Below are 26671 nucleotides of genomic sequence, written 5' to 3' on the forward strand. Positions count from 1 at the left end.
ACAAACTTTTGTATAGGGCGGTCTTACGAAAAAGACCGCCTTGATGGCAACCTAACATGCCACGTAAAATCTGACGTGGCAGAACTATAAACTTTTTTTTTTATGAAAATATAAATACCCATTTTCTTCCCATTTTCATTTCAAAACCCTAATTTCTTTCTCTCTCCTCCAAATCTCTCTGTCTCTCTCCTTAAACGCCGCCATACTCTCATCAAAATTGATGACGGAAATGACGAAGCAGGCGGCGGAGCTCCTCCACTTTCCAGCGGAGATATTACGGTGGCCGGCGAGTAGCGCGAAATGATAGAGAATAGCGATGAAGGAATCAAAAGAAGGAGGAGAGTCGCTCTCTTGCCGTAAGAAGTCGGTGGCCGACGGGATAGGGAAGCAAGGAGCTGCGCGGCGAAGGAAAGAGATGAAGGAGAAGTGTCCGTCCTTGCCGTCGTCGCCTTCCGCGTTGGCGTTGGTGGCGTTGCACGGGTTGAGCCGCGGGTGTTAGAGGCATTGCGCGGGTCACCTCCTCGCAAAGCTGCGGCTTCAATGATTTTAGGTTTTAGGCCACCGCAAGATCCGCCGCTGCCATACTGATTTTTGATCTCGTCGCCGCCATCAAGATTCGAGAAGGAGTAGAACGACGAAGGAAAGAGAAGAAGGTAGAAGTCGATTATGATGATAAATGGCGAAGGAAACAGGTTTGATTTTCTACAATCTGTAGATTTTAATTTTATTTATCTGAAATTATCATGTTGCCGGATTTTTTGGATTTTGATTTTTATGTATGCGATTTTGTTTTTGTTTTGATTAGGTTTATGTTTCGTTTCGATTGAATTGTTTAGGTTTTTCTAATTTCCTCTTTTGATTTAGGTTTTTTCTATTTTTGAATTTCTGACAGGAGGAGGATTTGCCGCTGGTGGTTGCTTCTGGTGGTTGCCGTGGAGGCTACAGCCGCCACCCTGGTGCTGGAAGTTGCGGTGCTCGGGACTTGCTGGTGCTCAGTGTTGTTCATGTTGTTGGTGTGGTAGTCGGACTAATTGATGCAGAATGGAAGCCTTGCGGTGGCTGCTAAGACTTGCGGTGTCGCGAATGAGCAATTGATTGTTGTTATTTAATTAGTTTTAGGTCTTTTGTTTCAGTTAAGAATATGGTTCTTTTAGTTAAGAATGTTGATGGTTTAGTTAAGAATTAGTTAATTTCGATTCGAATGCTTCTTTTAGTTATAATTGATTTTGTTTTAGTTACGAATATTGTTGTTTTAGTTAAGAATTATTTCATTTTAGTTAAGAATTATCATCTTTTAGTTAAGATTAAATTTCTGAGTTTTAGTTAAGATTTTCTGAAATTTAGTTAATATTTTCTAATTTTAGTTACAATTTTCGAGTTTAATTTAAAATTTCTGATTTTCTATGTTTTAGTTATGAATTTATCAGTTTTAGTTACGATTTTCTTGGTTTTAGTGAAAGTTTTATGAGTTTTAGTTACGTATATTTTAGTTTCAATTCAGGGCTTTACTTACAATTTTCTTGGTTTTAGTTAAGATTTTTTGAGTTTTAGTTATGTATTTTTGAGTTTTAGATAACGAATTTCAGAGTTTTAGTTAAGATATAAAATTTTAAGCATTGAAACTAATTAGTTAAGCAATTGAATCAATTAGTTAAAAAATTAAACTATTAAGTTAAGTTTCGGAATCAATTAGTTAAGCAATGTAATAAATTAGTTAAGCAATGTAACATATTAGTTAAACCATGCAAGCAATTAGTGAAGCATTGAAACCAATTAGTGAAGCACTGAAACCAATTAGTGAAGCACTGGAAGCAATTAGTTATACACTGGATTTAATTAAGTTAACCACTGAAACTAATTAGTTAAGTTTGAGATTCAATTAGTTAAGCAATGAAACTAATTAGTTATACAACGAAACCAATTAGTTAAGCACTGAAACCAATTAGTTAAGCAATGAAATCAATTAGTTAAGCATTGCAACTAATTAGTTAATATTTTATGAGTTTTAGTTAATAATAAGTTTGTTTTAAATTAATAACTATTCGACTCATAAGTTTAACTATTTGTTTTTATACATTAACTATTTTGTTATTCAATTTGTTATGATTTTATTTCTTTTAGTTATGTTTTACACTAGTTTAGTTAGTACCCAAAAAATTTAAAAATTTTAATTTCGAAAAAATAAAATAAAATTTAAAATAAAATTTAAGCCTGAAGTCCAATTAGTTAAGCTTAAAGTCCAATTAGTTAAGCCTGAAATCCAATTAGTTAAGCCTGGAAATCCAATTAGTTAAGCCTGGAAAAAAAAAATTGAAAAAAATATTTTTCAAATTTTTTTTTTAAAAATTCGAATAAAAAAATAATAATTTAAGCCTGAAATCAAATTAGTTAAGCCTGAAATCCAATTAGTTAAGCTTGAAGTCCAATTAGTTAAGCCTGAAGTCCAATTAGTTAAACCTGGAAAAAAAAATCAAAAAACAAAAAAATCAAAAAAAAAAAAATTTAAAAAATTTTTTGAAATTTTTTTTTTTTTAAAAAAAATTACATGCTGACGTCAGCATGACGTCAGCACTTGCGCCAACATGGCTGCCAGCAAGACTGCCAACAAGGCGGTCTTTCCTGTGAGGCGGTCTCACACAAAAGTTTCCGATATGTCAAAGTGTTGCACTTATTCAGGAACCGAAAGAGTATCCCTCTTGTTCCCTTATGGTCGCCATGATGGTTGAGTGATTCATCTGAACATGACTAAGCTTTCGGTACAGCCAAACACTTTGCCACCAATCATGCCAACAGCACCAACAAAAACACCAGAACTCCCACTACTCTTATTAACATTGAATAATACTATCAGTTTTCCCGAACTTGTTATGATATAAACCTTACCATCCTCTTTAGCCCACACTTGTTTATTCGTAACAGACGACAACTTAATCCGATACAACACTTTCCATGACTCCTGCACACCATACTCTTCCATCCTCCAAATTGCTGCTCTATCCTTGTAAATATGAACAACGACGATCGATTCACCAATCACAGCAAGATGCAACTCGGGACTAACCGCCTCAGCCAACTCCCTGGGCAACTTAATCTCACCAAAACAATCATGTTTAGGATCGAATGTTAATATCGAAGAATCAACCTCCTCAAATCCCATCCCATCGTTGTTCATAGGATCTACTCTGCCACGAAAAACAATCCAATGTATCATGTCATTCACAAAGCAACTTTCTGAAATACGCGTAAGATTATTGTTAAACGGAAAAGTATCAGGAAGGGAAACCCTCTTCCAATCTGGACTTCCTTCTCCACCACCACCTCCGCCGTTAAAAGAGTAGACGTGAGCAGAATGCAGAATCTCGGGAGGAGTCCACACATTCATTTCTTCATAATTAATCAAAACCAGTTTGTAATTATTTCCTAAAGAATTGTACCCAAGTCCAGCAACAGCAACAGATTTGGAGTTGTGTAAAACCGGCGAGGGTTTGATTTTTCGCGTTTTATACATAGATGGGTTCCAAAGGAGGAGGTTTTGATGCGTTGAATCGGACATGCATACTACCCCGTCGCAGGTGGCGGCCACGGTGTCAAACCCTTTGGGCGGATTAGGGATTACGGTGCGCCGGGATGAGGGGTTCCCGTAGCGGAAAAGATCGTACTTGGAGTAGCCTTTGCGGAGGAGCAAAGGGTGGTTAGGGCGGTGGAGAGATAGTGATTTGTGGTGGTGGAGGTGAGAAGCGATGAATTTAGGGTTTGTGATTAAAGAATACCATGATTTATCGACGGTGAGGAAGTTTATTAGGGATTGTGACGGGAGTCTTTCGAGGATCACGGGGTGAAGATCACACGGAATTTCATTGTTTACCGCCATTATTGATGAATATTGAACTCTATTACTCCCTTTGTTCCTTTATGTTCTTCCCGTTTGGGAAATGGTGTGGAAATTAAGAAAATGAAATCTTGTAATGATTGAATGTGATAGAAAGTAATAAAGTAGTAAAGAAAAATAATAAAGAAATGAAGGAGAGAAGATATTTTTAATAAAGTAATAAATAATCATAAAAGTGGGGTTGGATGGGTGAATAGGGAAATGTGAATGAATTAAATAAAGGATAGTGGGGAATTTTATGGTAAAAAGGTATGTCCAAAAAAGGAAATGGGAAGAACATATAGGAACGCCCGAAATAGAAATGGGAAGAACAAAAAGGAATGGAGGGAGTAGAATTTTCTAGCCGGACAACGTACTGTCTCTTTGTAATTTTTGTCTTATTGAAAGAAAGATTGGGTACAATTTATTTATAGGGTACAACAATTCAGAATACAATTTGAATTTGTAAAAAGTTTAAGTTCCGAAACCTAGTCGGGACTTGGAAAATTCTATTAGCCCTAGGGAATTCTATTTACGGAGTAAGTACTACTTATGTATTTAAATAAGAAATACACTTACAATTTACGGCCGTATTTAAATAGAAGATATATATATATGTCATTTTTAATAATTTTTCAACCCCCACCATCTAGTTAAATAATACTCCAATCTCATTACCACATAATTAAACAATTATTTCATAAACCCCACACACACCCCTCCAAAATTTAATGGTCTTCGCCCACCTATTTTACTTGATTAAAATATTTACCCCAACCCCACTTAATTTATTATTTTATTTTATTCAACTAATCTTCTTTGATACCTGTGTCCGGCCAAGTGTATCTCCTATTTAGATACGGAGGGAGTATTTTTGAGGTCCGGCCTGATCTGGTCTTGTCTTGTTTTGTTTAGGGTTTAATACAAAGAACTTTCCAAACCAGTTCAAACTAATAGAAAAGTTATTGGCTTCTTACCATCCAGAGAAGCTACGATCCAGCTTGATCTAGAAATGACAACAAAACATAATAAGAACCTAAACAAGAGAATAGGCCAGTGTGCGCATTCTCTTTATACAGGATTACAGGTCCTTCATACTGTACCAAGTTAAGCAACAAATAATCCATTTTTAACAAACAAAGGTACGAGAGCCAGGGCGCGCACAAGTAGAAGCCATAACATATTAAAGGCGTATACTAGTACAAATCCAGGACCTAGAAAACAGTTTTACGGAGTAAGCATTAACCAAATCGTATAACCAACATAAGTTGGTGGAGTTGGTGGGGAACTCAACTTGTGACTTGGAGGTCACAAAGTTCGAGCCCCATCAACTGCGTAATGCTTGGGAGTGGCTCAAGCGATGACCTGCGGAGCTGGGCTGGTTCACCTGTGCTAGGTGCTGGTTCAGTTAGGGTCCCTTCTTCTTACCTATTAAAAAAAAAAAAAAAATAACCAAACCGTACGCATACATCATACGAAGTATTAAATTCAAAAGAAAATCGAGTAATCAAATGTGACAACCATATTCTTAAGGGGTGAGTTTTAGAAAGCAAGAAATAGCACACACAATGTCAATTGACCGTTAAGTAGCCCAATTTTATAAAGAATTACTAGATGCGTTGATATATTGACCAGAAAACACAACCTCGGAAGTCAAGGAGCTCCTTGGAAGCTTGAACATGGCCTCACAAAACTTATATTCCTTCCCTTGTCGAGCTTCTATATGATCATCCTTGATACGAACATGTATTCGAAGCTCTTCCAAAACAAATGCATTCTTTAAAATGTATTCTAACAACTTAAGCTCATCATCATTGCCCTCAAACGCCCTTACTGTTATCGTCTTGACTTTACTTACTAAACAATCTGGTGCACACCAATACTGATGATCCATTGCTGGATTGTGTCCCAAACTCACCTCAAGATCGTTTAAGTTGGGAACACCTTGTAGATAAAATAGCAAAGCATCCCAACCATTAAAAACATTAACCAAGGTCGTTTTGAAATAGGTTAGATTGTGTAAAGTAGGAATCATCCCATTCTCCGGCGGATTAAGGTGAGCAAATATCTGGATATCACTCTGTAGGTGAAGCTTTCTAGCACTAGACATTCCTTGAACAAACTTGGCATTTTCGTCAAAATAATCTGCCGCACTCATCAGATCCTCATCCCAGCTTTCATGTTTTCCATACATGAAATCGATATAAGCTGTGAGTAATTGTGCTGGATTCTGAACAAAGACGTAAAATGAACTAGAATCGCGTATCTTTATGTTTGTTAAGTTGGGTGTGTTAATAAGAAATGCACTGTGTTGATGTGGGCACACCATCTGTACTATATCCAAGGATTTCAAATTCGGAGAAGATATATTCACAACATGTTTTTGTTTTAAAGAATGAAACTCCAAACATAAATCTTGCAACAATGGAGAAGATATAAACACGGCCGGGATTACCGGGACGGATTCGTCAGGTAGGCACAAACGAAGCTTGTTGAGATTAGGAAGACGGATTTTATCAGCTTTAAGCAATCTACAATGAAGCACACTACCCAAGTCCAAAACAACAAGAGACTCGCATTTAAAAACACAACGTGGTAGAGGCGTATTAGATATTACCTTGATTTCCTCCACATTTTGGCGGCAAACTACAGAAAAAGACCGTTTTAAATCCCCCCAAGAAATCGCCGAACTATCATCCAGAATAAGAGTGAAGGTGCGGAGCTTATCCCGATAGGTGAGACGGCAAAGGATGCGGAAGAGGGAAGCAGATTCTGGCCAGGTACGGGATTCGAATTCGAAGCGGGTAACACCAGTCCAAAGGTGGCGCCATCGGTGGGATAAGACGGAGGTGGCGGCGGCGGATTTGATTGGGAGGAGAGACAAAATGTCGTTTATGATTACATCTGGAAGTGAACTCAATCGATCTTCTTCGTCTTTTTCTTCCAACCTTCTACTGTTATTGTTGTGGTTGTTGTGGTCTTCCTCCATATGCAATCTCTGGCTTTTCGATCAGGTATTGAACTTTTTCTTCCTTGGCCGTTGTCCAGGACGTGAGATGCACTCCTGGATTCCGGGTGAATATGATATGGAGCAAAAGTCAACCTCTGGAAAAGTGAGTTTGCTTCTTTTTTTCCCCTGCTCGAAAAAGACAAACCAGAGGTTGACTTTTAGTTTTTTAGGTGTTTCTTCAAGTCTTAAAATAGTTGCTACTACGTACTGTATATTTTTACATTTCAAGATTACAGTGCACTTTAAACTAAATACACATGCGAGGTTTAAGTCTGGTAAGGCAATTTTTAAGGGATAGAGTCGAGGAAGGAGTACTACTATATACTAAATGTAGTTGTAATAGAGGTGAAGCTAACCTAGCATGGTGATACTTGATGCAAGAATAAGTCGTGATATGATTTCCAAAAGTTGATTCAGTTCATAAAATTAAAGTTTCATAGACCTCCTTGTCATGATTCAATTTAGTTAGAAGCTCCAACTAGTAAAACTTAAAACATGCATCTGACGGTATGTGCAACTTGTCCAAAAAGGGACACTTAATTCTTTTGTTGCTCGCTCTAAAGCTATGACTAAAGCTCTGTTTGGTTTGGTTTGGTTTGGTGTAAAACGTTTTAATGAAAAAGGATTTTTCTCTTTTCAATCATTTTACGTCGTTTGGTTTGACAAGGGATGGGAAAAAAAATTCATAACTCACTCAAAGGTGAAAAAACCTCTTTCATTTGAAAGGAAGGGAAACCACTCTTCCTTCTTCCCATCAATCTTCTCTCATCTTCGCTCATTTTTCTTTTTCTATTATTTTTCTTGTAAGGAACCAAACAAAAGAAAACTAGTTTGGAATTGTGTTTTCCGTGAAAAATCAATTTTCACTAAAAATGTTTTATGCCAAGCCATACGGAGCCTAACAGCAGTCGGGTGATAGGGAAACCAGTCTGTGGTGGTTTAAGCTTAACAGGGAACAGTTACTACAATATAATAGAAATGGACTTACTGAATCATATACATACCTTAAATTGAATTTGGAAAAATTACAAGTTTTGCTCCAATCATCAATCAAATCAGCTGCCCAGTTCTTGAAGTTCTTTAATTCATATTAACACACCAGGACAGTTCTACAGAAATTCTGTAAATGACAAATTGACAAGACCTGTACAAGTAGAGAAGTAGTCGAGCAGGCGAGCAGTATCCCGAATCTTTCTTCGATTCTTCAGTCTGATTTCTTTGCTGTAAATATAGCTAAGTTGAGCCAGAGTCTTGTCAGTCCAGCTGCACGCACAATTAAGAACAATCAGATTAGTACCTTTTACAAAAATTGAGCTCAGAAATGCCCAAAATGATGCATCTTTGTCGTCTATAAACCTCACTAGCGTTATGCTTTAAGAAATTAAAAGTGATAAAATAACCAGCAATTTGAAACTATTTGTAACTAACAATCACTTATCAATCACTGTATTGGAACATTTGGAGTTCAGCTTGAGCAACTACTGATTGTTTTGTACATGTTTGTTGCTCATGCTTTTTGAGCAAGATCATATTCTGCACTGACAAAGTCAAAGTCTTGTAAAAAAAACCATTTTGTAACTTCCAAGTCAAGCTCTATCTGTTGGTAAACCACACAAGAAGAATACCGGCAAAGCAAGATCATAAGCTCTTTTTTTTTGTGAAGGAAAGCAAGATCAGAAGATTAATTACCAGAAGTACCCTTAATTCCAAGATCTTTAAATCCGACTCTTAAGAACAAATGCAAGAGTGAAAAGGCACGTTAACTGTGCGATGAAAGCATGAGATGCTCATTCAAAAAGTTCAAGTGCCTCAATAGAAAATCATTAACCTTAATTTTATTCTGTATCATAGGAATGCCTCAATTTTACTGTCATGGCCAGGCCATCTATCTCAGGTGAAATCCCAACTCATCCATAGACGCACCCACCCTCCTCCTTCCCCAACATGAGAATGGAACCTCGTACGTAGGGGATGGACCGATGGAAGATTAAGGCATGACCACCTTAACCAGCCATGATTCTCCCTTGATGTATATGATTGTTTATGCTGTATTTTCTGTTGGTTTCCCGGAAAAAAATTATGAAGAGGCTGAAATAAATTCAGTTTTCACTTTCTGTCTACCTTATGAAGCAGACCTAAGCACAATAGTAGGAATTTAGAGGAATGTAGAGCATCCCTCCACTAGTCCACCTGAACTGGTCCAAAAAGTTGGGAAAGCTATTGTCACAAAGAGCAGGTATAAACGTTCCCCCATTCCTAGGCACGACTAATTCTGAGTTACTATGCAAATGAAGAAATGGATCGTACAAGCAAAGGTGATACATTATAACATCAGAGACCGCGAAATTTGGATCTCATATCAGCTCTCCTAGTGGAACAGGGACAAATAAGATGTACAGACAGCCCAAATGCATCAAGCTCTTGGTTATACACGTGTTAGGATTCAAGTATAACAGCACTAATAGAGAAGAAAACTAAAGCAAAATAATCATTCCACAGTAGATAGATTTAGCATAAGTAATTGGAAAATTTTAACATCTTATGTTAATCATAACTTTGAATTTACTCAGTATAATCCCATCTTCCCGGATAATATTCCTAGAATATCCCAAGAAATCAGAGACTTGGAATAATTTGGAACTTACGTCAGAACAAACTTGAGAAGTCAATAATTACTTGGGACTATTCTGAAAACCCCCCCAAATTAGGATTATTCCGAGTTAATTCAAAGGCGATATTGCTTTAAGAAGATGGTTTAAGTTTTTATGATACATGTCAACTTTTCCTTTAAAAGTTAAATCTAAAAATCACCTTGTTAGAGACATTGTGGTACAAATGGATGCTTGCGCAGATATTCTCTTGACCTTAAATCAGCCTGCAATTCAGTGAGATACATAAGTTGCTTTGCTTCATTTTTAGTCACTTACATGACTAAGGTCATAATATTTAACTTTATATTCAAAAGCTGACACGGGTTCTAGGAAGGAACATCAGTGACAATTGACAAATGACAAATGACCTGCTGCAAAGGATTTTTGAATAATCCAATTTTACTATACACCAAACTAAATTCAAAGCAATCCTTTTGGTCAGTCATATCATAAGAATTAGCATCTAATGTTTTCAATCAGTTTCATTTGTAACTGAGCAAGAAGATTAACAGCTAGAACATCAAGGGCATATTGTGGACCTAATTAATTTAGCATTTTAGCCAAGTAACAAAAGAACGTGCAGAACATGCTTCTGCAGGACATATACTAGACTATCTAGGAGGAGAAAATAAACTAGAATAATATTAGCACTTAGCATTATCAGTCGATTCAAGGAAACCCATCAACCAACTCCTTATCAGAAATTCAGCACTGTGTCACGTAAAATATCTGTACTTGGGTTGTAAAAGATTTAAGTGGTTAACCTCAGCCTCAAATCCAATTAAAACAACATCAATTTGAGTTCCCAATACTTCTGTAGATTGCCATTGAGTTCTCATCTTAAACAATTTTTTCTCTACAGAACGAGCCATTAGAAATCAAGTGTTTTCCAGACCCCTAGGAAAGATAACAGTGAATCAAACCACACCTTTGCACAAAGAACAGTAAATATCACCTGCCTGATTGGCTCAGGTACACGGTAGTTGCAAGTCATTTTCACAACCTTCATAGCCGTAGTAAGCGAAATACGATGACCAATTGAAAGAAATATAGGCTTCAAAGCACCCAAAGTGGATCTCATAGCCTGCAACAATACCACAAATAGTGGAAACGTAAATTTTAAGACACAACAGCATAAAACACTTCAGCCAACTACACCAGAAAAGCTTGTTGGCATCAAGCCACTCAATTTCCCTTAAAGGTCAACAAGATATGAAACTTTTATTAATCATTTTCCACAAGTCAAATAGAAAACCTCAGAACACCTAGGAGATTAATAAGAGATGACATGGCCTGATTACCACCTAGCAAAGACAATTTCCTATTACAACAATTTTAAATAATGCGTACACCAAACTAGCCCCATGGGTCAATGTAGCTTCAACTAGGTCAGAAATCTCATCCATGATCAATTGACAGACAATATAGTTTGAAAGAGACCCTTTAAATCAATCAAATTTAGTTTCCGAGCTACTAGTACTACAGCAGTTCTGAAAACCATTTCCAGTTTCCCAGTTATATAGCATATTTCTTTATCGCCTGAGAACTCCTTTCTGAAATTGATATGTGAGAGGATTGTCAAGATTCATCTCGTCAAATTTCAGACCCCCCCCCCCCCCCCCATAAGCTTAAAAGGGTATAGTCGGGTAAAAGCTTGATTAGGTAGTTTTTTTTAAAGAAAACAAGCTTGAATACCCGAGTTTGTCTAATAATTAATTAGATCTTAAGTGATTGATTATGCTCTTGAACAGTTTTCTTATCAACACATCCACAAGGTCACTTTGAAACTAGTTTATATCCAAAAAGGGGTTCACTCAAAGCTCGGATAAATAGACAATAGTGCAAGACCAACAGAAGTCTTACTAACTTTTAGGGTAAAACTCATATAAGGAGGCAAAGTGTAATCCAAAAATTAAAAACTGTTCTAATTAATTGAGACCAAGCTTGATCAATGTCCTTCTCCTAGCCTTCTAGATTTGACTAAGTTAAATGGTCATGATCTAAGCTCACGGTGAAAACTAAAGCAATGATGTTGAGCAAGTATTCTGGTTAAACAAAGGGAGCTTGAGTAAAGTTAACATGAATCTAAGCGCCACAGTATTTAGGCTCTGTTTTCTTTGACTTATTTTGACTTATTTCAGAAAAAATAAGTTCAGAAAAAAATAGTTTTTTCAGACATTTTTACATACAAATAAGATTATTTCAGACAGAATAAGTTTTTTTAAGATAAAATAAGTGCAGATAAGTTCAGTTAAGTTCAGATAAGTTCAAGTTTAGACAAAATAAGTTGAATAGAACCGAGCCTAAGCTAGCTCCAACTATTCAGATGGTTCATATGTCAGCTGACAAAGTCAAGGTCAAGAAACTATTGACACTTATCTATATTTGTGACTTGAACCAGATATACTACAGGGCTTCCTAGCAGAAAACACAAAATATTGATAGAATTAAAACAAGACAGTATGATTTCTACTCAAAATATGGAACTCAAATAATTAAATTAGCACAAGGAGACGATCAATTAAATCACTCTCGGTCTCTCCCTCCCCACATATGAAAGAACTTTAAATAGAACTTTCAGTGCATGATGTTTTCTTACCACACCCAATGTATGTCCAGAGTTTCCATACAAATAAACTGATTGTTTATCATCACCAGCATCCAACTGGTCTCTAACTTCTGAATGGTTTAGACCCTCAACATGATGTAACTGCATTAAACAAAATGAGTTAACTTTAATTGAAAACCACAAGATCACCGATTCTTAAGAAACTTCAAAAACAAAAACTGCAGCAACATACGGTATCATACATGGAAAAGGATGGATTATTGGCACAATTCACAACATCAAGATATTTCACATACAATGAGGAGGAAAACGACCTATTTCCTTAAAAAAATGTCACTATCTGGTATGGTAAGCTTTCGAAAGAGAGGAACATATCGAACAAAAGGCCATTGAATTTCAAAGTTGACAAATTTTCTTGAGACAGTGCAACAAAGAACTGTTTAACACCTTTAAAGAAACATACAGATATCAGATACTTAAACCTTAAGCAGTAAAATCAATCAACTGATGCATATAGCCATATACAACCAGAACTCACATTCTTTCCTATTCCAATTGTTGGAAGATCAGCCATAACTCCAAGGTGACAAGCCAATCCAAAACCTGGAGAATAACATTGGAGAATGAATATCCTTGCCTCTAGCAGCACAGCTACATCCAAATGCATAAAAATGAATCTTTTTCTTTTTACTAGCAGATCTACTTTCATTTCAAAGCTTGGGAAGGCACAATGATTTCACAATTCACACAATCATACAGCAAATAACTTTTAAAATAGATGATTTCACACAATCATACAGTTTTAGCCTTTAAGTTCATAAAACGAATATGGTTTAAAGTTTTAAATAAGTACATAAGTAAATCTAAAATAGAATCACGTAAATGCCTCCTAATTACGTGTCTTATAAAGTTGACTAGATTCACCAGGCTCCAAGCCCTTCACAGAAATATCAATCTTAATTTCACCTCTATTGCTGCAAGCCACTAGAATAGAGGCTAGCTATAGCCAAAGGAAGATTGTAATTTTTAAGGGCTTTTGTCCAGACGCACTGTTTTATACAGGGTCTATTACAATATTTCCTATTTAAAGATGTGTTTACAGACACAGGATTATCCAAGGTGGATAATAAGATGTAACCCAGAGCTGTATGCTTAGCTTTAACCCTGACGAGCAGGAAATCTTAGCCCAGAAATTTCTGCTTGATTATGAAAGTGAAGCATATTATCACTTCTACACGCTATGTGTTTTCAATACAATAGGTCTCTCACCCACCCCCCCCCCTCCCCCCCCCCCCCCCCCCTCAAAAAAAAAATCCCTCCTAAATAAATAAATAAAAGTATTTGCTTCAAATTTCTTAAATAGGAAACGGACTGTATGCAAAAAAAAAATAGCAGTTACCTACGCATTCAACTATTTCTTTTCAAGTGCCACCCATGTCCCAAGTTCCACATTCTTGGGGAAAAAACTACATTTACCAATTCTCAGAATAAAACAACATCACTGTATCTTCTTATATTGTTACTGCAAACATTCAAAGGGTAAAATCATCAGAGTAAACCCAATTTACAGCATTGTAACTCAACAGAAAAAAACACCAGTGCTGCATCTTTACTCAGACAAAAAGTTCTCGTAGGTCCTACCACTTCTCTGGAACCAAAAAAAAATCCTATACACAGGAATGGTCATTTTGCATACTCTAGAATCTGATTCAACTGGTTCACATGCTCCTGTTTTCTTTTAAAAGTTGTGTCATGAACACTCATGTGTTCCTTAAGAAATGTTCATCTTCCATGAAGTTGCTCTGCATAAACCTTACAACCCTACCAAGAGATAACTATCTTTTGTCAAATAGAGAACAAATTACAAAATCGTCACTTATCAGTTCATCATTACAACAAGCACTAAAGCCAGAACTTGTTATTATCACAAGAAGGAAAGGAATCAAAGCTCGCCATGGTTGTTCCTCTATAATGGGTAACAAATATATAATGGGACTGTGTGTGGAGAAAAAAGCAATTTAGCAAAACCAAAAGCCTATTCTGGTGTTTTTAGTTTTCCTGACACATTTAATTTCCAAAGCCAGGTAAGAACAAAATTTTACGAAATTATCATATCGATAATGACCAAATCTAAAGATTGGACATAATCCTCAAACACGAGCAAGAACTTCATTAGACCTCAAGTAACAAGAACAACGCATATTAGTGAAATTAGCCACAAAAAATCTAGCAATGTGTATCTGCAGGCTGTAGCCAGTAGCAACCATGGCATTTGAAGCAACAAAGGCCAAAAAGGCATTAATCAATGAACTTTCAGCTTCAAGCAAAACAGGAATAGTCAGTAGCATGCCGAGACTGGTAAAGCCAATTTCTCCAGTATTAATGGGGCTCTGACCTGTTTATCATGATCCTGTTCAGTGGTCGGACTGATGGAATAGATCATGCAGACACTGAACCACAGAATATTACATATTCATTCACATTATCATATACAAAGTGATTGATTAAATGATTGCATTTTAATATGCATGCTCATGATCAAGAAAGAAAAACCTACCTCGAGGATGAAGAATTCCATTGCCATCAACCATCAGTAGCTGCAACAAAGTGTATAAAATCAATGTGGTGAAACCAGAAGTAATCATTAGGATAGAAACAGCAATTTTTCAAATGAGAGGAGGATAGATTAGTTGAAATTGGACCTAGTCAGAAACTATGCCAGTATATTTCCATCCTAAAAGTTTTCAGGGATAAGAATCTTCATACAACATTTGATTTTAATTTTTTTTACTCTTTTTTTTTGGGGGGGGGGGGGGGGGGTAATTATGTTATGCTACAAAATAATCCTCAACATACTTTAGTTTCCAAAATAATTCCCATCATGCAGTCACATAAACCAGATAGAGGAAATTCCCACCATGCAGTAACATAATTCCCATCATGCAGGCACATACTTTAGCTTATGGTGTTGTGGAATGATGTGTTTTTCCATGTACTTGATAATGTTTTTTTGACTTGGTTCACTGAGATGCTTTTATCATCGAATCCTTAAGATGCTATTTGTTACAATAAGGACGAAAAGTGGTTAAGTCCGGCGTTCTTTAATCCAAGAAACCTCTAGTGCAATTATTGATTCCATAGGTAAAAGTGTAAAACTACTCAAAATACTACAAGATACTCAATGTCGTTAGCGTAAGTATTCCACATATACTAAAATAAGCCTAGAGACGAGGAGAGTGAAGTGGAAAGCTTTATATCCTTGTTGGTTGTGACTTGTGAGCATCAACCGAAATCTGGTTCGAGAAAATTAATTAATTGTTGTGTTACTTGTGTAAGAGGAAAATAAGCAAATACTAGTGAGGGTTTCAAAGACCTCGCAAGTTCACTACACACCTTTATTGGCTAGAAAGATTGCTCATGCTTTAGAAACAATCAACTTCAACAACATCCATCTCAATCCCAGTCAGGACATCACTTTGGTTCATAAAGATAGAATTTTGCACTCTCTGTCATAATTCTATTTGACTTGAATCCCGTTAACTCCATGGCCTCCTTTAACTTTTGAACTTCTCAATAATATTTTTATTTTATTCAGCAGATCTATATCATTAACAGATTACATATATTATGACATGGCCACTTGGAAAAATCTGGCAAGCTCATCCCAGGCAGGTACGACTGTACGAGGCTTATCCTTGACATAACTCAACATCAGTAGGAAAGTGCTGCATATCACCAGCTGACCTAGTAAGCTAAGTGTACTATGTAAGTGTAATCACAATAGCCAAAGCTACTTCACACAGATTTGCAATTAATGAAAAAACAGGTAACAAATTAGTGTTTAACAATAGCCACAGGGTCGGCAAACTAACTATAGAAAGTCGTTCACATGCTCTTTTCCATATCAACGAGAACTAAGTGTACATACTTCACTTCAAGTATATATCCATATATCCCCTTAAATGCCTGAAAATTCGTATGACTATCATAGTATCATCGTTCATCTTTTGAGCTCAAAAGTTAAAACCAAATCCATTCTCCAAAGTTAGTGCCTTCTCTATTAGCTATCTTCTCAATCACAAACTCATACTTGAAGGATTGACTAACTAGTAAAATTGAAAACAAAACTAAAGTATTAAAATGAAAACAATCACTTCTAGTTAGTTAAACATCAAATAACTACTATAAACAATTACCTGGGGATAGAATGGGTGAGCGTTTTTCTTCATTTTCTCCAACAGCTTCAGCAGAATAGGAACCTACATTAGAAATTTAACAAGTTCACATAACATCCAAAAAATGGCCAATGCCAAAGGGGTGACTTTAAAACCGATCATATGTTATACACTCGTTAAATACAAGACCTACTATCATCAAAGCACGAACACAAACCTCTCTGAAAGCGAGGAAGCCTGGAACATAGGGAATGTGAAGCATGTCAACAGAGAAATCATCATAGACAACATTCAAAGAATCGAGCTCCAATACCACAAGGGTCCCACAAGCAATTGAAGGATCTTCCTTCAAGAAGCTAATGTCCACCCCTCCCACATACTTCAACCCCTCTTTTCTCTCTCCTCCGTCACCAAAATCTACAGAAGATGAAGAAGATGGAATTTCCCATGGAAAATCATCTTCTGTGATTAATTTTCTTTTAAGTTCATCTTGAATCCTGAAATTCAACACCGACAAACTACAAAATTTAAAAGATGCTAGAAAATTTCCCATCAATTAGAAAAAGTAACCATTTCTAATGCAATTGTACAAAAATGGAGAAGAACACACCCAATCCAGTGGTTCTGATGCTCAGGTGAAGAAACGGTGTTTTGGTCCATGCCCTGGGCTTCTACTGTTCTGCACGATTTTAACGAGGGCGAAAATTTGGAGTCGATTATTGGAGGAAAAACTATACTTATATGGTATTGTTAGTTGATTAAGATAAACTCTTGTTTTAGCGGTTCGTGATAAACTCTTGTTTTAAGGCGTGTTCGGCGGTAGCGTTTGAGGTAGCGGGTAGCGTTTTGACCTAGTTAAGACGTTACTTGTAAAATTTGTAAGTGTTTGGTAAAGTAGCGATTTAGGTAGCGGTTAGCGGTTGAGGTAGCGGTTGGGTAGCTTTTGTCAAACGTTAAAATTAGTAGCGTTTAAGGTAGCGGGTAGCGTTTGGCAAATTTATAATAAAGTTTTAAATAATATTCTTGCTTTTATTTTTATTTTTATAATATCAACCGCTACTTTTACCGAACACTCATATTAGTTACCGCTACTTTGACAGCTAACCGTTACCCGCTACTATTCACCGTTACTCGCTACTTTAACCGCTACCCGCTACTCAACCGCTAACCGCTACCCGCTACCGCTAATTTTGCCGAACAGGGCCTTAGTTGATTGTGATAAACTCTTATTTTAGTTGTTTTTTATAAACCCTTGTTACTAGCATTGAATGTTGATTGATACTAGAATTATTATCGGTTGTCCCCTTGATCAAATACAGATTAGTGTCCTGGTTAAAACCACTACTAGCTACATAGAGTTGAAGCTGGGAGTTGGGCTCCCATAACTTTAGATGTATTATATTCAATTACATATCCAAGTCATATGTTGGCCATTGTTTCTGAGTGAGGCTCGTATAGTAGCTTCATTGCGACCAGTGGCGGATCCAGAATCAGCAGTGGTATTGTGTTAGAATTTTGGTTTGCAAGATAAGCTATTGAGACAACCGTCTTGCTAGCTTGTTACTTTTGATCGGTCTTTTGGTGTTGTATTCATTGTGAATCCTTGTTGGTGCTTCAGTTTAACTAAATGATACTAACATATTTGTTTTTATAAACGTTTTTGCAGGGATAAGGTTTCAAACAAGTTTCCTCTTATCAAGTAGAGATACGCGCGCCGGTGGCCAACAACTAATACTCCCAAGATTGTGGACTAAACAATAATAGTAGAATTTCGCAATTACATAAGGTGGACCATTGTGCACAGTGAGCATGGTGCACCTTAAGAACACTAGTATATAATTAAAAGAACATTTGGTTATGTAAAAAGAACATGAATATATTTTTTATTTATATTTTTAACAAATAGTAAAATAATATATTATTTTTTATAACAAAATAGTGAAATATTGTATCGCATGTTCTTTTGTCGTAGTGTCATGTTCTTTTGCTTATGCACATATGTTCTTTTGGTGCATCATGCTCACTGTGCACCATGGTCCATAGTCCACGGATTTCAATGTAGGTGCAATTCCAAACACATTTAGTGTATGATTCTTTCACCTTGTTTTTATTATTTGATTGACACCTCACTAGGACTAGTTTTGATTTTATGATTTTGGTGAAATTATGATTTTAAAACTTAATTGTCATAAATGTAATCATTATTTTATATTGATTTTAAAATATGACGACAAAAGTTGGAAATACTCGTTAGATTCCATGTTTTGTTTTTACTTTCTTATACTTCATATTTGGATGAAATAATTTATTAAAAAATAGTTATACCTATAATAATCACTAGTTTTGTGCCCGTGCTACTGCACAGGATAACTATACAAATATAAAAATACTCCTAAACAACTATGCTAAATATAATGTTTATTGTTTGGCAATACTGGCCAAAATGCCCTCAAACGAAGATCAATATACTTGTAGAAGTGGTTGCCTTAATAAGCTACCTATGTTGGTCGTAGAACATGGCAAAATTTTTATTATACTTGTCTCTGCTTGCCCGTCTCCTTTAATTGTTATGGTAAGATGACTTTTTAGGGGTAATTTTTCCAAGATCGTCAAATTAAGAGTGTTTAATATTCAATATGAAGTTGTTTTATATTTAGATGAAAAGTAGATTCCTAGTACCATTTTAATTGAACCCATCCACATTTTGTTTGGCTTCAACTTCATCGTGTGTTTGGATGTACGTTCTAATCGCAACATTTCTAATCTCAATTCTCTTGGTTCTTTCTCCAGCAAGAGAAGGTGTCTTATGATTGTCACGTTATTGATATGATTTAATGTACTTTTAAATAGTAAATTCATCTAGCCGCAAATATATGTTGAAATCTTGTGTTGCAACCAAGTTTTGAATAGATTTTTATTTGTTCGTGTATCCATACTAAGCAACAAAAAAAAGAAGGAAATATGTATCACTAAATTTTCTAATACTCCAAATGTGAAAATTCATGTTAAGGTTACTAATCTTTGTCCCTTTCTCTTTGTCATTTTTTAGATTCATTTTAAGCTTGAAGTAGTTAGTTTATTTTTTCTTTTTTAATATTACACTGGACTTATTTGATTGTGTGATAATAGAAGTGGTGAGCATTATGAATTTATAACTAGTTTTTGAGGTCGTTCAAAGAACGGACCGTTGTATAGTGGTTATTTAGTCTATCTTTTTAAGTTCTAATTTCATCGAGCTTATGATTTTATGATTTTAGAGAAAATATATATTTTAAATAGAGGTTGGATTTGAAAGTTGAAATAATACATAAATTAAATATTGTATTAATATTGAGTGTTAATCGAGAAGATGGGTGTAAGATGTTAAATGATGTTGTATGAGGAAGATTAAGTGGAAGAGGCAGTTGGAGTTGTATAATAGCGCAAACAAAAAGAAAAATTAAAATAAAATAAAATAAACCAAATTGGTGGAGGAAAGAATGGATTACACATGTCATCTAATCAAATGTGGTTTTGCTTTTTATAGACTATGTATAGATTAGCCTTATATATTCATTCCTTTAATGATTAAGCAAATAAATAAAGAATTTTAAGCTATCAAGTACAAATAAGTAAAAGTGAAAAACTTGTATACTCTACTTGTGTCAATTAGAATAAAAGTAACATTACAAAAGTGGATTGCCTCCACATGATGAAATTTAACTATCCATTCACCCAAAAATAAATCTATACTATTCAAACATTAGAATATTTTTATTGAATAAAACTGTGTTCCTGATACACACAGGAACACCATTGCCCCCTCTATAATTTGATTGTTCTCTTGTGGGTACTTCGTTGTATTTATGATTTAATTTTTTGAAACTAAAATTAATTCATTAATAAAAAGTTATAAACACCTACAAAAGAGATTTGAATCTATCAAATACGTACGGGTGAGTTTTAAGGGAAAAAGAGCTTTTTGTGGTGAATTAGAGGTTTGACCTTTAGAAAAATCTAATTGGGAGTGTTTGGTTAAGAGAGGATTGGAATATAATAGAGTTTTGGGTGAAAAGCTAATTTTAAAAAAGTTCAACATAGAAGCTTTTTGCAATTAGAGGTTTGAGAAAGTGGATGAAAATGACTATTTTGGATGAAAACTACTATCAAATTTGGTACACTACATATTTTTCTCCTAAAAACATTACTCACACTTTCTTTTTCATTTCACCCTATTTACTAGATTCCTTTTTTTGTTGTAATAAATTTTATATTAGTATTTTGAAGCAATTGAAGTATATTGAAATCATGCTTAAAATATCATTAGTAATATATTTCTCTATTTGAAAAATATATATTGTTCAAAAATTTAAATTAAGAATAATTTTTTTAGAAATAAATAAATAATTTTCTTTAGTCAATGTTTATTAGAAAAATATAAAGAGAAAAAAATTAACACAATAAACTATTTGTCTAATATTAATAAGAAACAAAGTATGTCAATGTCCTTAATGGTCATTTTACATATTAAAAAGCTAACAACTATCAGCTGATTTACCAAACACGTTTACATAAACAGCTAATACAACCAGCTAGTCAAATCAGCTAATGCAAACAGCTAACCGCTAACAACTAGTCAAACCAACTATCAGCTAATAGCTAACAACTTCTAACCAAACAGGGCCATAACAAATCAAATCAAATAAAACTTGTTTTTTATGATTTAATTTGTAATTTTTATTTTCAATTTGTCATAATAGTTTGTAGAATATTTATAGTAAAATGATTGTTTCCTTTTGAGTTATTGATTGTGTTAATGATTTGACTTTCTATGAGAGGTTGTAATCCCCCGTAATTTTATACATTTTATTTATATATTTTAACGAATATTTAATATATTTAATATATATTTAAACATAAATTACGGATTTTAGAAACGAATATAATTGAAATATAATTATTTTATTTCATTTCGAACACTTTTAATGATTATGAAATCAAAATGTATTTTCGAGTTTTACTTTAAAACGAATTCGAGTTGCAAAACCATGTTCTATTGAAAGTAGAAAACAAGTCCTAACCCATTGAGGATATCCTACTCCTAGCCCAATTGGGCAAAGCCCAAACAAAAAAATAAAACCCTCCCCTTCTCCTTCCCGATTCACGTAAAACAGAAAAAAAAAAAAGAGAGAAAAGGGAGCCTTCTTCAACCTCTCGACCAGCAGCTTCATCAACCTCCACCGCGCCGCCGTCCCAGCCACCGACCACCGACGTTCTCCTCCTCCACCGTTCGGTATCTCTCCTCCTCCCCTTGTTCTTTCTTTCTTTTTTTCGTTCCTTTCCTCCCCGCTGTTTTTCGTTGTCCATTAGCTTAGCCCTTTTCGTTTTCCCAGCATCACCGCGGCCCAGCCACCGTCGCCGGTAAACCTTTGCCGCGAGCCACCGCCGTCCCGCCGTCCAGCTCTTCTCTCTCCTTAATTCTTGGTTATTTCTTAAACCCTAAGTAACTAATTATATTTAAATTAAAGTTTGTTAATTTAGATTATGTTCTTAAATTAAATTTGTAATTTTTATGGTAAATATGATTTTCAGATTTGATGTTGAGATTAAAAACGAATTAATTTTCAGTTTTGATTAATTAAAATTAAGATTAGGGCTTAATCATGATTTATTAACTTGAATTATGTTTTCTTGAATTAAAGTTATGGGTTTTGTGATTTAAATTATAAATTTGAGATTATATGGATTTTATAATAAAGTTATTAATTTTCAGATTATCAAGTTACATTGAAATATTGGTTTTTGATTGTTTAAAGTATGAAATTCAAGGTTTTTATAATTATTAATCATGATAGGTTGAGTATGGATTATTGAATTGATTGTTTTGAGATACTAGGAACGTAGGTTGACCTTGGGGAAGCTTTTAAATGAATTTATATTGCTGAAAATTTAAAAGTACGATGTTTGCAAAAGTTTTCAACGAATTTCAATCACTAGTTCAATAATTATGATGCTAGGAAAGCAAATGTTTAAGTTTTGAGATTGGGGAAAGCTCTAAATATGTTTATGATACGTTTAGAATGCTTTATTACGGTTGCCAATGACTAGAAGTTGATTGAGATTACTTGTTGGTTGTTTTAGGCGGAGAATTCTCTTTAGGCGACTTTTGAAAGTGTTAAAGTGGCCTATCAGTTTGTTTACACAAGGTACGTACATACCTGTGTGCTTGGAATGTGTGCTAATTGTTGAAACCATGTTGAATTATTGATGAACTTGGTTATGTTAATGTTGTGGATGAACTTAGTCAGGTTGAAATTGCATGTTTGATACTGTTGGATGAACATATTAAACCTTTATTGCATTTTGAGGATTATAACATGTTAGTATGGAAGATTGATGCAAACATGTTTGATTGGGAACACTAGATTATTTAGTATATAATTCAGATCAGTTAATTGTTGTTCCCTTTTTAGCTTTTCACTACTTTATGAGGGCGGAGGACCTTATTTAGTAAGTTGAAACCTTATACCCATATTCAGGGGTTGATCAGTATTAAAGAAAAGATTGGAGTTAATTGGAATGAGTCTTGTTTGATGCCTTTGTGATCACTTACTCAATTCCAAGATAAAAACAGTTATAAATAAATGTGAGTTGCATGCCTTATGTGATTGTTGAGTCATAACAGGGTGTCAATTTGTAAATCATGTAAAGTGAAACTGAGTAGCAATAGCTTTAGACTGTGCACGTCTAAAGTGACGGACAAACAGGAGTTGGGGTTCATGGTGGTAGCCCATGGCCTTTCATTCGGACCGGATTGATCACCGCGTCCTATTTTCAGTCAAACGTTCCTCGATATCGCAGGTCACTGAGGTTACGGAGTCGCGCCCGTACCTCGCCTAGCTAGAAAACTCGGTCCATTGCCTATTTCAATTAAAATAATATTATTGTTATAAAAGTCTAGTCCAGTCTAGCCTAGTCTAGTTAAGTATGGTCGTCAGGTTATCATGTTTTGTCTGCCCTTAATTATGTTTAATAGTATCATGTTAGGATTATTATTGCTTTAGTATGTAGTACTCAGCTTTGCTGATTACGTGCTTTGTTTGTGTGTGTTGATCATGGCTATGCCTATTGATCCTGTGATGACCCATCTTTGGTGAGCAGTCTCTAAGGATCAATAAGCGTTGCCCATCTACAGGTTTGAAGATGATGCATCATTGGGATCGGGATTAGAGAGCTTGTAGTTATATTTGTTTAATTAAGTGATTTGATTTGTTAACTTGGATTTGAAATTTGTCGTACTATTCGTGTTTCCTTATTTCAGTTAATTGGTTTTGGACCTAAAATGTAATAGATTATTTATGAACCTAAAAGTTAGTTTTATGTTTTCCGCTGCAAAATTCTGAATAAGCCGTTACGTTTTCACACGGGCGATAATACTTTGATAATTCCCTACAGTTATATTTAAGAAGGGTTATTTTAGAAAATGGGAATTGTTGGGGTGTTACAAAGTGGTATTTTTGAGCTAAAGGTTTTACTGACATTTTGTGTCTACCTTTTATAATTTAGGCGCCTAACCAACTAATTAGTTACGTAAAAGTAATTTCACACTAGTGAATAAATTGAAAGTTATTAGCTAGAAATGTTTGAATTTATTTTAATATTGACTCTTGAAACGTGCTTTGAAATGCGTTCTTGTTCATGTGAATTAATGTATTTCGATTCTTTTGAAATTCAAATTAATATTTTCAAAAAAAAATATATATATAAAAAAATTAATTATTTATCGTTTAATAATTATTCTTTTAATCAATCAAATTCTTATAAATCATTCGTGTTTATTCTTTTATGCTTCAATGTTTGATATACTATGATTATTTTGAGAGTTGGGTAGTATAGGAAAGGGCATATAGAATAGAAGCATTGTGTCTGCATTATGTCAACATGATTGTAATTTCTCTACCTGCTAACTGTCGTGTCTTTCCTACGCTTTGCGATTGATATACATTCTTACTCATTGTGTATTGTGGGATCATACGGTAAGTGAGAGTACTAATTACTAACATAGAAACTATGTTTAATTGTTATAGATCTCTAATCATGTCTGGCATGGAAGGAAATAGAATAGGGAGCAACTCTAACCCTATTATTCTAAGCGATGATGAAAATGAAATGGATTACGAGTCTGACATTAACAGTTACACCAGCCATGAACTTGTTCTGCGTCGAATTTTAAGAGCAGGAGAACCTGATAGTGATGATGAAGCCCTTCGTGAATTTGATCGTGCTAGAGGGCAAACTAGGGTCGATATTTATCAAGCTGTTTTGAGACCTGAAAGCGATTCGGAGCCTGAGTTTGAGCATGAATTTGGGTTTGAGTTCGAACAAGAATTTGAGTTTGAGTTCGAACATGAATTGGAGGTTGAACCTGAGTTTGAGTTTGAGCCCGAACATGAACCTGAACCTGAGCCTGAGCCTGAGCCAGAGGAAGCTAATCATCAACTTCAAGGTCTACGAAGATCCTCTAGGCCAAGAAAAGAAGCTTATTATTTTGATATGGATGACGATGATGAACTTAAATATGAGTTATTCACCCTAGAAGGTTATAGCGAATCAAAGGACAAGTCTGATGACGTTTCCCTTTAGCTTTGCTTACATATTTAGTTGTGTGTGAGAAAAATGTTGGACAATCCGCCCAACCATAGTTTATGTTTATATCGTAGAACCTTTTTACTTTATTTTGAGAACAGGTGTGTGTTAATATTTAGGATTGTTATTGACATTCTTCTGAGGAATAAAAGTTAGATTATTGACTATCTAAAGGATCAAAGTTTTACGGGCACGCAAGGGGAATGTTTTCTTCTTTTATTCTAACTTATTATTCGTGATGATTGAAGTTATTCCTTGTCTCTCAGTTGAATGTTTTGCATGATTGTTCATTTCGTGTGCATTTTGAATGTTAATGTGATATTGCATTGCTAGAGGATAATGTAAGTAAAGTTTTGAACCTGAATTAGAGCATATTAATTTCAGGTCGCGCTCTAGGATGACCAATAATAGTGACCTAGCTGCTGCTATTCGCCTATTGGCGGAAAAACTAACCCAGGAAAGAACTGAGCGTCCCGATTCTGCAGGGGACATGTTTGAAAGGCTTGCGAAAGTTAAGCCACCATACTTTAAGGGGCAGGCAGACCCCACCTTCCTTGAAAACTGGATCAGGGAATTTGAGAAACTATTTGGGGCGGTAAACTGTCCTGAGCATATGAAAGTAGGCCAAGCTGTCCTCTACCTGAAAGATGAGGTCGACCTTTGGTGGAGGGAAAATGGGACTAGACTAAGCGCTGCTGAGGGATTCAATTGGGATTCTTTTATTGTTGCTTTGAGGGGGAAGTTTTATCCTCCTTTTATGAGGAAGCAGAAAGCCCAGGAATTTATCAACCTTAGGATGGGGAATTTGACCATTGCTGAATACTACAGTAAGTTTATAGCTTTGTCGAGGTTTGCACCTGAGGTGGTAGCTACTGAGGAACTAAAGGCTCAGAGGTTTGAACAGGGGTTAACCGATGAGATCCAACTGGGATTAGGCGGGGAAACCTTTACGTCCTTAGACATTGTGTATGGAAGAGCTGCCCATATTTATGGCCTGCAGACCAGGAGGGACAAAAAGAATATGGTTGTTGGGGATAAAAGGAAAGAGTTTAATGCTGGGGGAAGTCAGGGGAACTTCAAAAGAAATAGAAATGGAAATGGGAATGATAATGGCAATGGTAACTTTCAGGGAAGAAATAACCAGGGGAATAACTACACCAACAAAAACCAGCCTAACAGAGTGCATCACTGTAAGATGTGCAACAACAATCACCCTGGGAAGGACTGTAAGGGGGAATTGGTAACTTGCAACTACTGTCGTAAGAAGGGGCATAGAGAGTATGAGTGCTTTACAAAGCAGAAGAGAGAGCAGAATGGTAGTGGGAGTAGTAACCAAGGGAAACCAGGGTTTAACCATTCGGGGAACCAAGGTTCGAAGCCTGCTGGGGCACCAAACAACCAGGGAAACCAAAACAAACCTGCCAATGGAAACAACAATAACATCAAGGCTCCCGGAAAGCTGTTCGTAATGAGTAGAAATGAAGCTGAACGTTCTGCAGACGTAGTTTCGGGTACTTTCTCTATCAACTCCTTACCTGTTAAAACATTGTTTGATTCAGGGGCAACATATTCTTTTATTTCGACCTCTATTGTTAAAAATTTGAAGTTAGTAGATTTTGAGGCAATTGATTTACCTGTTAGTATGCCTAATGGTGCAACAATAAGGTGTACGAAATTATTTAAGAACTTGCCTTTGAAGATAAAAGATTGCACTTTTCCATCTAATTTGATAGAATTTAGTTTGGGGGACCTAGATGTGATTCTGGGGATGGA

At 35.5% G+C, this 26671-nt stretch overlaps 3 protein-coding genes across 5 annotated transcripts; all 3 read right to left on the minus strand.

Moving 5' to 3' along the window:
* Positions 1-2731: 2731 nt before the first annotated feature.
* LOC130465642 (F-box protein At4g22390-like) lies at positions 2732-3871 on the minus strand. Its single transcript, XM_056834481.1, has one exon. The coding sequence runs from the start codon at positions 3869-3871 to the stop codon at positions 2732-2734; it is 1140 nt and encodes a 379-aa protein (XP_056690459.1).
* A 941-nt stretch (positions 3872-4812) lies between these two features.
* Positions 4813-8022, minus strand: LOC110783930 (FBD-associated F-box protein At4g10400). Of its 2 annotated transcripts, XM_056841636.1 has the most exons (3): positions 7883-8022; positions 5514-7004; positions 4813-5296 (listed from the first exon to the last, which is right to left on the minus strand). In XM_056841636.1, exons 2-3 carry the CDS (start codon positions 6855-6857, stop codon positions 5273-5275), a joined length of 1368 nt encoding a protein of 455 aa, XP_056697614.1. In that variant the 5' UTR covers positions 6858-7004; positions 7883-8022; the 3' UTR covers positions 4813-5272. The 2 variants fall into 2 exon arrangements, with proteins under 2 accessions (XP_056697614.1, XP_021844009.2); XM_021988317.2 differs by lacking the exon at positions 4813-5296 and having other exon boundaries at positions 5314-7004.
* On the minus strand, positions 7849-16877 carry LOC110783931 (uncharacterized). 2 transcript variants are annotated; one of them, XM_021988318.2, is made up of 8 exons: positions 16491-16877; positions 16295-16357; positions 14656-14695; positions 12637-12701; positions 12129-12239; positions 10485-10613; positions 9690-9753; positions 7849-8141 (listed from the first exon to the last, which is right to left on the minus strand). In XM_021988318.2, the coding sequence occupies exons 1-7, from the start codon at positions 16824-16826 to the stop codon at positions 9694-9696; spliced, it is 804 nt and encodes a 267-aa protein (XP_021844010.2). In that variant the 5' UTR covers positions 16827-16877; the 3' UTR covers positions 7849-8141; positions 9690-9693. The 2 variants fall into 2 exon arrangements, with proteins under 2 accessions (XP_021844010.2, XP_056697625.1); XM_056841647.1 differs by lacking the exons at positions 7849-8141; positions 9690-9753; positions 10485-10613; positions 12129-12239; positions 12637-12701 and adding an exon at positions 13926-14493.
* Between the last annotated feature and the right edge of the window lie 9794 nt (positions 16878-26671).

The sequence above is a fragment of the Spinacia oleracea genome, chromosome 1 (assembly GCF_020520425.1).
Source record: "Spinacia oleracea cultivar Varoflay chromosome 1, BTI_SOV_V1, whole genome shotgun sequence".
NCBI classification, from domain to species: domain Eukaryota; kingdom Viridiplantae; phylum Streptophyta; class Magnoliopsida; order Caryophyllales; family Amaranthaceae; genus Spinacia; species Spinacia oleracea.